Source organism: Gigantopelta aegis, chromosome 1 (genome assembly GCF_016097555.1).
Source record: "Gigantopelta aegis isolate Gae_Host chromosome 1, Gae_host_genome, whole genome shotgun sequence".
NCBI classification, from domain to species: domain Eukaryota; kingdom Metazoa; phylum Mollusca; class Gastropoda; order Neomphalida; family Peltospiridae; genus Gigantopelta; species Gigantopelta aegis.
Window position 1 is genome coordinate 16,370,600 of NC_054699.1, and position 12,180 is coordinate 16,382,779.

The 12,180-nt window shown below is 35.8% G+C and overlaps 1 protein-coding gene across 2 annotated transcripts in view; it reads left to right on the forward strand.

The window, feature by feature from the left end:
- Positions 1-12,180, forward strand: part of LOC121371209 (ras-related protein Rab6) — a 45,682-nt gene that overhangs the window by 13,360 nt on the left and 20,142 nt on the right. For both annotated transcript variants that reach the window (XM_041496940.1, XM_041496932.1), the window contains exon 3: positions 2,515-2,568. In XM_041496940.1, coding sequence (XP_041352874.1) covers positions 2,515-2,568 — 54 coding nt within the window. The remainder of the gene's footprint in view (positions 1-2,514; positions 2,569-12,180) is intronic.

The window sequence follows — 12,180 nt, forward strand, 5'->3', positions numbered from 1 at the left end:
AAAAAGGTGTTCATTTTTTGCATGGATGGTAACCAAAATGAATACCAGTGTATGAAAGTAATTGTATCTTTACGTGGCTTGTTCTATTTTCGAATCGGTGCTGATTAAATTGTTGATCAAAAGTTGTGTGCAAGGTCATGAATATTTAAGTATTTTATACAACTTATGAAAATACCACCCAACCTTCACTTTTTTAATAGCTGAGGATTTTGTTTGATATGACTTTGCATTAAATTAATATATTCTTCAAAACACATTTAAAATTGTATAGAACATGCAACTTTAATTTATGAAATGTAATATTAAAGTCAAAATTCCTATAACACTCCTATATTTTGGTATGCAAATTCCTATATTTCCTATATTTTAATACGTACAAGTGGCTGGGAGGCCTGTTAAAAGTAAAATTTTGGAACTGTAAATACAAGAAGTTAATTTCAGTTGGACTTTATTAATGAATATTTAACAGTTAATGTAGTTTGGATTTAATCTGACTTCTGAAAATATTAAATTTTAGATGTGGTTTGCATGGTCATAACCATCTTCATAAATCAAGGCTAATATTCGTTCCTCGTATTCAGCCTTGATAAATGGAGTCAAGATTACTGATATCCACTACTAGCGCCCTCTATTAGAAGAAACTTTGTAACACCGATTATGTCCCTTACACGATGATATCGCTGACCAATCACAGCATCGGTAACGTGACAATCTTGAAAGCAATAGCAAAAATTAACCGCTCGGACGCTGACGCTGACGCTGCCATCTTTGTTTACAATAACAAGGGAATCTATAAGGAGCGTTGCGATTCGTTGCAATCAGATCTCATCGCATCCAATGAAATTTAAGCATTTTGTGGCACGATTTCTTGACGACATGTATCAAGGCTGAATACGAGGAACGAATATTAGCCTTGATTTATGAAGATGGGTCATAACAGGATATGCAAAATGAAATGGGTTACCAGATTTAAAAAAAATTCAATAACCAGTAAATGGGTTAAGTAAATGTTCAATTTTCAGAGGATGATTTAAGTGCTTTTCATTGTTTTTGGCTTTGCTCCAAAATATAAATTATGGATTATTTTCAACCTGTGTTGAGCAGCCATCTATGATAATAGAAACAGAAGAAATTATAAGACAAGCGTTTTTTTTAGTGCAGGTCAATTTGTATTACATTAAGTGAGTTGAGTAAAATGGTCATTTTAGACAGGTGGCTGTAATACAGTTCATGGTTTTAGATGTATAGAAATACATGTATATGTTTCCTTAAGACAGGTGGCTGCTTAATTCAGGTCAGTTTGAATGGGCTAATTTTAGAAACTAGTAATCGGTCCTGTAGTTTTGAATTATAGGAAAATGCAAGTTCATTTTGTCTTTAAAACAAACCAATTAAAGATCTATGTGTTATTGTAGAATTAGTAACAATATCATTTTGTATATATCGGTACATTAAATTTGTGTGGCGCTCTTGATACATCTTGATTTTTTTTAATGGACATATTTGTATGTTAGAGTTTATGGATATTAAAAAATCAATTCCTCTAAAAGTGTTGTGTTGTGTTTGCATGTATTCCAATATTATATTGTGATTTTAGCTGTTGTTCCTACATGTACATAAATGTAAATTAAATTCTCAATATTGTTAACCAGCTGAATTCTTTGTAGAAATGTGTTTTATCAACTAAAACATATAGAATTACACTATCAGGGCTTCTAGATTATGGTAGCCCCACTCCCATGGCTAGTGATATTCAGTGTTGGGCTAGTAAATAACTACTATTGCCATGCCCGATGGCTAGTGAAAAGAATTGGTCAAATGTTGCAGTTAATTTTATTACAAAATATGAATATTCTGCCCCCATCCCCCAACCCCCCCCCCCCCCCCCCCCACCCCCCCACCCCGTTACGCTGTGTTTTTAACCACTATGTCCCTCTTTAGATGACATATCCAATTATTACTATTATTTAGTAAAATTGTATTGACTTAAAATAAAGTATGGCTAGTGAATTTTGAATCATGACTAGTAACTTTTAAAATCACTGATCCCATGCTAGTGGATTTTATAAGAATTCTAGCAGCCCTGACTATATTATTATTAGTGATCAAAAACTGATCAATGAGTTATGCATCCCATGCTATACCTGTAAGGTATAAATGTGTATGTGTACTGTAAACTGGGCAAAATGTGTGCATATAAATATTGTCATTCACGCCCAACTTCATGTTGAATAGTTTATATGCATGCATTATTTTAATTGCAGATATGCACTGCATATACCAATAGTTCTCAGAATTTACACATCACAAACATACACTTGCGGGAAAAATAATCATCGCAATATTAATCCGGTTTACATTATACCCAAACTCATTCCTGAAGTTACAATACTGTTGTGAATTCAGAAATAGTTGAAAATTATTTTTGTCTACCTAACAAAATAATGTGTAGTAAGAACAAATAATTATATGTAGATATCTAATTGTTAATATTATATTGTTTGTATTTTTCAGGCAACCATAGGCATAGACTTTCTATCAAAGACAATGTACTTAGAAGACAGAACAGTAAGTACATGTATATACAATGAACACTCTCAAGACCGGACCCTCTGTGAACTGGAATTCCCTCAAAACCAGACGTTTTACAGAGTCCCTTATTAAAAACCAGTACAGAACTTAACCTGTCTAAACTGGTCCCAAGGGTGTCTGTTTTAGAGGGGTTTTACTGTACATGTACCATTAAAGTACTCTTATAATGAACTGAAAGGGACCATGATAGTTAGTTCATTATAGCAATAGTTTGTTGTACAAATTTGCATACGTTGATTATTAGTGTATAGGGAGATAAAACGGGACTTCACGATCAGTTCATTCTGTGCAGTAGTTCGATCTAAGCATGTTCGTTGTAAGTCTATTTTACTGTATATTGGGTGGTCCCCAAAAATATATCTGGTTAAAATAGTTGCAGATTCAAAATTTTAAATAAAAAAAATTGATGTCAGACAGAAGGGCAATAAAAGTAATATTAAGTGTCTCATTGTTTGTACTTACAATTAGACATAAAAATATAATATTGTTATTTCCAATACATTTTTCAGTCAAACTGAAATTAATGGTGGAAAATTAAAACAAAAATTAATGGCAGGAAATAAATATATGAGGGACGTATTCCCTTTACACTTGAGGTGAACATTATATATACGCACTATTGGTGTTGATGTGCTGTGCTGTTAGCTGTTTGATTTTAGTGATTTATCCTCGAGTAAACGTGAACCGGCCTATTAATGGGAAATAGTTTCTGTACACGTGCATTGTAATGTACGATAAATTTTATGAAATAATGTTTTACCTTGTTCATTTTATTGTCAAAATAAACTGACAAATGTTAATACCCATGCCATTTTTTGTTGTGAAGAGATTAAATACATGTCGTAGTCTAATGTTGACATTCTTCAGCTACTCCCGTAAACCGGGTTTTTCAAGATGTGACATGTGTCGTGCGATGTCACCAAAACTCTTTATACAATGAATCTGCGAAGCAGACGAGACTTTGACATTGACAGTGGTGTAAAACTGTTGTTTATTTAGGTTCATTTAAAGTGCTGTGCCAGACCATACACTAAAATTTCAAATTCCACAATTAAATGCTTTCTTAATTCATTGCAATAATATTTTACACCGATATGTAAATCATTAATTACGAAAATGCCCCATAAAAGTATTAAAACATCACTCCTGTAGAACACTTCCGGAAACGACCGAGTAAAATTCTCGGTAAAAACATTTGCCTGTAAATAGCCGTGACGTCACGAAGGGAACGCGCTTCACAGAAACCTACCACGAGATGACTTCCAGCGCAAGCGAAAGTGGGACCGACAGCGACTGCCAAGCTTGATCATGCGATTCTTCTTTCGATGATGAATAGTGTAGTAATGACGACTGGACTAATATTTGTGCAACACAACAAATAATGCCTTATCAGTTTGAACCTGGAACATCTTCCGACGAACCACCGGCCTGACAGATGACGATGAAAATGGTCGTGGAGACAGCTTACCACTAATTTACAACTTTTATTCTTGTTTTGTTCTTTAGCTTTTCGTGCGAATTATTTTGCTACACTGTATGTTCTAATACTTGTGATGTAGTAGAAAAGACGATAAATAACTCTTGAATTCTACGAGTCAAGTGGACCCGAAATCGGTAATTTTAAGAAATAAACAAAAACGACTTTTAGCCCATCCCATCCCTCTATGACGATGTTTTTTTGTGTGAATAATTTCAGTTTAATTTGATGTAAAAAAAAAAAAAAGTAGAAGTGTTTTGGAAATAACAAAACAATACTATTTTTTGTGTGCAGTTGTGAAAACAGTCTGCTCAGAAATAAATAACTTATTTTAATTTTAAAAAATAAACAAAAACGACTTTTAGTCCGTCCCATCCATCTATGAAGATGTTTTTTTGTGTGAATAATTTCAGTTTAGTTTGACGTAAAAAAAAAAGTAAGTGTTTTGGAAATAACAAACAATACTATTTTTTTGTGTGCAGTTGTGAAAACAGTCTGCTCAGAAATAAATAACGTATAGCACATTCCATAGTATGAAAAAAGGTTTTCTCTGTGGGAGGTATAGTAAAATTAATTTAATGTATTTATAGTCTGTTTTACAGGGATCGCCTTTTTTCACACTATGGAATTTACAAGTAATTTATTTCTGAGCCGATTGTTTTCTAAGATGCATACAGAATTAGCTTCTTTTTTTTTCTTTTTCTTTTTACAAAAAAAACCTACATTTTTGTAGGATGGGACGGACTAGGCTATAGATATTTACTTGTCTGTACTTTATTGTTTTATGTTCTCGAACTGTAAAGAAAAATCTCACAAATGAACGAGATGCAAACGACAACAAATCGGATCTCGATGATTGCACGAACCGTGCATGAGAAAACAAACTGACCAGAGTTGAAAGCATAACGCAATTTGGGACATTGACGATATGCACCACAAGGTCGTTTCGGTGTGGATGGCGTCGGCTTGTTGTCATTTGTTTTGTGTCGCAGAAAAATTGTTGGTACGGCATCTTTTTTTAAAAGCCATAACACATGGTATTCCCATATCTCACTTAATATAAGCCGACAAGCCAGTTCGGACGAATCGAAACTATTGTCCGAACCAATAAAGTGTCTGCTGTCGCAACGGTCTCCGGCATTTTCTTCCTGTCCAGTATGTCCACGTTGTTTTAATCAAATTCACACACAGCTTTCTCATAGCAACATTACTAGGAAATGCGTGAAGACTAAATTTATCGGCTTTTGTATTGTTACAGCCGCCAACAACACGCCGTTTAACCATAATAAACACAAAAGAAGCAATGAACAATGGCGCTGACTATCGAAAGGAGTTCCCTTCGTGACGTCACGGATAAAATCTTACGAAAATTGCCGAAACTAATTCAGCTGGTTCTGTTTTTCAGGGGAATATTTTTAAATGGCAAATATACCGGTATATAAATTTTTTTACATATTTTTTTTAAATTTTCTAATCATATTAAATAATATCTTGATTGATATAGCTCAATACATCATACATCTGGCACAGCACTTTAATATTACTTGCCATTTAATATAGTGCGCACAGTGCAAAATGGCGGTCGTGTATACATTTTCCTATGTATACATTTTTTTTAATGTCTACTTGTCTTTTCCTCATTTGTGCACTTTGTTTTTGGGAAGGTTTTCTTAATTCAACAAAAGTATTTTGATGTCAGGGTTCAGTCGTAAGCGGATTCCTTAAAAACAAGTCCATATGTAAATAGACCGGTTTATGGGGTATCCCGGTTCACGGTTTTTCATGATACTAGAATTATGTTGAGGCTCCTTTGGTATATCTGTTACCTTTCTCCTTTGCCATGTAGTGCATCAATATGTGTGGTGGGTGCTACCCTGTGCGTGGGAACATCCGTGTAAAGGATCCTTCGCTAGAACGGGTAATCTAAAATAGTCTCTGGGGTAGTACTCAATCTTTTCTATGTGCTGTGGTGTCAATGAATTCAAACTTTAAACAAATTAACTACTGTAACCTCAGTCAACACACTCGTGTTTGTTTTCACTAACAACTTTCTTTTTCTTTTTTCTTTTAAAAATGATAGAAAAAACTCAGTTAAGTGTATTTCAAAGAAGGAAGGAAGAAAATGTTTTATTTAACAACGCACTCAACATATTTTATTTATGGTTATATTGGCGTCGGACATGGTTAAGAACCACACAGATATTGAGAGAGGAAACCCACTGTCGCCACTTCATGGGCTATTTTCGATTAGCAGCAAGAGATCTTTTATATGCACCATCCCACAGACAGGATAGTACATACCACGGCCTTTGTTACATCAGTTGACTTTTCTTTGCTGTGCGTCAAGGTATATAAATTTATCATGTAGAGTAACAGATCAAGTTAGTTTCAACCAGTTTTAACCCCTTTTTGGCAGAGTTACGGCCCTTGGACTTAGGAAATATTACAAGCATTGCAGTTTTCCCAACTTTTCTTAGCAATGCGTCAAATTATTGAGCTGAAATTTTGCAGATAGCTTTATCATATCATGATATGGAGTAATAGATAAAGGTCTGTCTCATTTTCTTTAGAACGTTTAATGAATATCACATATCATGATTTCTGCCAGAGGGTACGGAGGGTAAAATTATGTATCTTAAAATCTTAGAAATTACTGAATATATTTTTACAATTTTTAGTAAAAGAACTGCTGTTTAAAATTTGTCAAAGCTCATGAAATGCAGTGAAAAATTTAAAAAGATTTTAGCCCATAACCACCTATATACCCTCAAATTATTTTCTGTCAGAAAGCCTGTAAATCTAACTAGTCACACTTTAATGTGGTTTTGAGTTCAGGACTGCTTGAAGTGTCTTTGTGTGGTTTGAATTTTTTTAGTTTTGATTATTCTATTTAACTGTTATACTTGCTCAAATCTGTGTAACATTCAACTTCAAGCACGGCTGGTTATGCACTATAACTTCACAATAATGCAGTCAATATAATTACATTTCTGAAAGTGTTGAAGTGAAAGTGCACCATCACCCTCTCAGAAATGTTATATTCATATATTAGGCCCAAAAAAAAAAAGAAGTTTGTTTCAGGTAACATGGCCAAAAAAAGTAGGGTAGGTAGGTAGGATTTTTTTTTTTTTTTTTTTTTTTTTTTAGTTCAAAGAAAGGTTACCCTACCTTAAATGTGTTTGCCAGAGAAAAACGCAGTTTCAAGATGAAAGACATGAAGGCAAGCTGTCTGAAAAATCTTAGTTTACTCTTTGCAGCCATCGAGAAATAAAAACAATCTCACTGTCAATGTCAGTTTTAATTTTCACATGCCATTTTCAAAAGACAGGAAAACAAAAAAAAGTTCAAACTATTCCTTTCACCAATAAAAGTCAGTAGATGACTGCACAGAAACTTCACAGCTTTGTCAGAGGATGACTGCACAAATTTGTCCAAGTTGGTCAATAGATGTTTGCACAAAAAGTTCACAGATTTATCCAGTCAGTAGATGACTACACAAAAACTTCACAGATTTGTCCAACTTGTATTGGAAATAACAAAACAATACTAATTTTGTGTGCAATTTACAAATCAATCGGCTTAGAAATGAATAACTTGTAGTAAATTTCATAGTAATAAAAAAGGCGTTCCTAGCCCGAGTACTCTGACTGTAAGAGAGCTAGACGGACATTTGGACATAAATAATGAGAGTGTGTTTATGTTCAAATGTCCGTCTAGCTCTCTTACAGTCAGAGTACTTGGGCTAAGGCATTCCCTGTGGGATGGACTTATAGTTTTAATGTTTATTAGCCTATTGAACGGACCCATGCAAAATCACCCAAATTAATTTATCCCACTTATGTGAAACACTGAAATAAATGTCAACTGTTTAATGTTTGTGGTTATTCTTGAATATTCCGTTTATTTAATTATTACCCATGCTCAGCAGTTGATAGGCCTATCTACATCACTGGCGTAGGAAGCGGGGAAGGGGTACTTTGTAGCAGCATCGATGGTTTATATATTAATTTTATACGTGTGTGCCCACCCACCCCACTTTTTGGTATCTTCCTACAGGCTATACACCCGTGTATATTAACAAATTTTGGGTACTAGGCCTAAGCAGTAGCCAACAACGAAAATTGTACCACATCTTTTTCAAATGACCTTCACCTTAGCATGTGGAAAAAAACGTGATGACTTGTAGTCTGTGCATGTGGTATCGAGAAATCCTTGATTGTTTTGTTGAGATCGCACGTTGTTGTTTTTGGGAAATAAACCTACAATGTATGAGATGACTGGAGTTACGATAATACGATATATTTTCCTCTATAGGCCTACAGTATTTAGCAGTTTGTAATAAAAGCCGTTTAATCGCCACACACGTTACCGTACTGTCATGCGATCTCGTGTGTCACCAATTACCGTGGTACCTAATAAGAGCACGTGTTAATGATTCCAATTTCAAACAAATTAGTTATGCTTATATCCATTCAACGTCCAGGCATGTCTAGTCTGGGTCCAGTCTCTAACAACGCCAGTGATTGGGTCCAGGGCACAGCGTAAGAAGGTGCCAAAAAGTGTGGTGGGGGTGTATAAAAACCATCACTGCCCCCCCCCCCCCCCCACGCACACACACCCCTCAACCTCCATTTAACACACACACTGACGTTTAAGAGTTATCCTACTTGAGTACTTCTGTCGTCTGCTTTGTTGATCCGCGACTACAACTTCTCTGTGCGCTTCCCCCCACCCGACCCCATCCCAGCAGAAAAAAAAAAGTTCAGGGTCGGTGGCAAAATTTAGGGTCGGTCGGGTGACCGGAAACAAACAATTTTTTTTTTTGGCCTTATACATCAATGAATGTATTGTTGGGCCTGGTAGAGGATGTGATCTCAGAATGCTTGCTCAAATTAGGTGGCAATTTCCCAACCATTGTATGATAAATTAATCTGTGTTGTAGTCAGAATATTTTAGTGAAGAAAAAATACCACAGTCACAGAAAGTTTGTGCTGGTTTATTTTGGCAAATCTGGTATTAAATTGGAGTAGCCAGGGCTAGCTCTGAGTGAAAAAAAAAATTTCCACCAAATTGTGTAATGTATTTTCCCTTGTATTATGCACACCGGTGTATAATGCGCACCCCCCACTTTGAACGTTTATTCCAAGAAAAAAACCATCAACCACAATATAATGTGCACCGTTTTTTTAAACCACAAAATCGACAGTGAATGCAAGATGTACCGCTTTCCCCCCGTCACCAAAATTAACGAAAAGCGAAAGAAGCGGTATATTCAAGAAACCAAGAAACAAAACTTAAGTTAGGTATTTGAGTACATAGACTTACATGTCACATTAAACAAAGGCTAGTACTTGCGTACTTACATGTCACAGACTCACATGTGCATAAATCAAAACAAAGTTATATACCCCATACACTGTAAATGACTAATAAATATATAAAAACAAAAATATAGCATATTACATTTCGTTCTCGTGGCTAACGTGAATGCGCGAGATTTCAAAATTTATAATAGTGTGGTATATTTCCGGTTTGCCGGAAATGGCCGAATTAAATCTCATGGAAATTAAAAATATTTACGGTCCAGTTTTGTCATTTTTGTGCACTTTTTGGCGAGGTATGGATACTTTTGTAGATTTATTTTGCATTTATTACAACCATCACAAGTGAAAAGCGATTTTTAAGAGGGTTTTTGCGTTTCGTTGTAATGAACACTGTCAATAGCCTGTAAAGTACCATAAACTACCGATCAGCGATTTTTCATGGGTGATCGCTGGACATTTTTAAAAGATATTTTTTCGGTTGCTATGTATAGTGCGCACCCCCATTTTTAACCTGTATTTTCTGGGAAAAAAGTGTGCATAATACACGGGGGAAAATACGGTATTAAACTTCAAAAATTGCAGATATCAAGTTATTTTCTAAAAAATATCAGTTATTACCTCAAATTATTTCGCCAAATTAAAATAAAATTCACCAATTGCTTTCGAAATTCACCTGAGGTAGTTGTATCATAGGATTGAATCGTCTGAGTCGAATTATTTTCTGATTGGATTTTTTTCCATCCCAACCAGTGCCTCTTGACTGGTATATCAAATGTTGTGGTATGTGCTGTTCTGTCTGTGGAAAAGTGGATATAAAAGATCCCTTGCTGTTAATGGAAAATGTAGCAGATTTCCTCTGAAGACTATGAGTCAAAATTACCAAATGTTTGACATCCAGTAATAGGAATGGGATATACCTGTGTCATTATTAGTTGGAAAAGAAATTTCTTTTTAACCTGGTATAAAAACAAAATACTGCACTTGTATCGTTAAGATACCATTTATCTTACAACTTTTGCTAGTTAGATGTTTTGAAATAACTTGTAAGATAAATGATATATAACAGCCACTCATCTTGTATTCTCTGTGTTGTAGATCCTTTGCTTGTTATCAGTAATAGATTGTGTGGTAGTAGTAGGTTTCTTCTCTCCCTCTCTAGACTAAGTGTCACAATCTTTGTGTGTTATACTAGACTCAGACTACCAACTGCTCGACAAATTTGGCCAACTTTCTGCTCTCACGATTTCTACGACTGTCCAGTTGCTGGTCTGAGCACTCTTACAACTCAATTCTTATTGTATAACTCCATTAGTTGTTAATCTGAGCGCACCTATCAGGAGTTGAGCAAATTACAATGCAACCTTTCGAGTTGGCCAACGTCATTGTGACAGTTAAGTCTGATCCTAGCATTTAGACACATATTAGTTGTAGTTTAAAAGACACTGATGGGTGTGAAAACGCAATCTTTTAAAAGATGCTCAGGGTTCCCACTCATTTTGCTTTAACAGCAAAGGGATCTTTTATATCCATTTTCCCACACATACATGTACCACAGCCTTTGATATACCAGTCGTGGAGCACTGGTTGGTATGGGAAAGAAATCCAATTGGAAAATAATTCCACTAAGAAGGTTCGACCCTATGATGCATCCGCCTCAGGCGAGTGCACTACCAACTGCGCTAGACTCTCCACCCCCACCATCTCTAATGTAATACCAGATGTGCCAAAATAAACCTGAACCAACTTCTTGATTAGTGCTGATTAGGTGTAACTGACACATTTAAAGACTTCTGGGGCCTAATTCACTAAACCATCACACAACTTTGCGATCTCGATGTGGTGTTGTGTAAGAGATCTTTATGAATTGGATCCCCGGACAGGATCTAGTTCAAGTCAGAAATATGCTCGCCTGAGGTGCTTCAGTCGTGTGATCGAACCCCTTGGTGGACCCACGATTCGTTGATTGGGTTTTCCCCATTCCAGCCAGTGCCCGCATGACTTGTGTACAAAGGGGGGGGGGGGGGGGGGGGGGGGGGGGGGGGGGGGCAAGACATAGCCCAGTGGTTAACTGCTCACTTGATGTGTGGTCGGTTTGGGATTGATCCCCATCAGTGAGTTCATTGGGCTATTTCTCGCTTTAGCCAGTGCACCATGACTGGTACATCAAAGGCTGTGGTATCATGTTCTATCCTGTCTGTGGGATGGTGCATATAAAAGATCCCTTGCTGCAAATTGATAAGTGTAGCCCATGAAGTGACGACAGGGGGTTTCCAATTATGTGTGATCCTTTACCATATGTCCGACGCCATATAACTGTAAATAAAATGTGTTGAGTGCGTCGTTAAATAAACCATTTCCTGTTATTTCCTGTATACAAAGGTGGTGGTATACGCTGTACAGACAGTAGGGAATGTTATAAAAAAAAATTACTTGTTGCTAATAATAGAACAGTATATGCGTAGCTTCGTGTAGGACTGTGCATGTATAGTCAAACTTATCAACTATTTGACATCATGATCCAGTAGCAATGATTAGTAAATCTATGTGCTCTAGTGGTGTTGTTAAACAGAATCAACTTTAACTTTTAAAGTGACAGACCCTTGTTTTTAAACACTAGGTCATGTTTTTCACTATTACGGCTGTTTTTGAAATCGGTCATTATTGAGAGGTGTTTTTTTAAGAATATCTAATTCCGTACATCCGATAAGTTTCTGGTCCTCCTAATTTTTCCAATACCATGAACTACAAGTCATATTTTTTAAAATGTACATACCTCTGAGAAGTAAC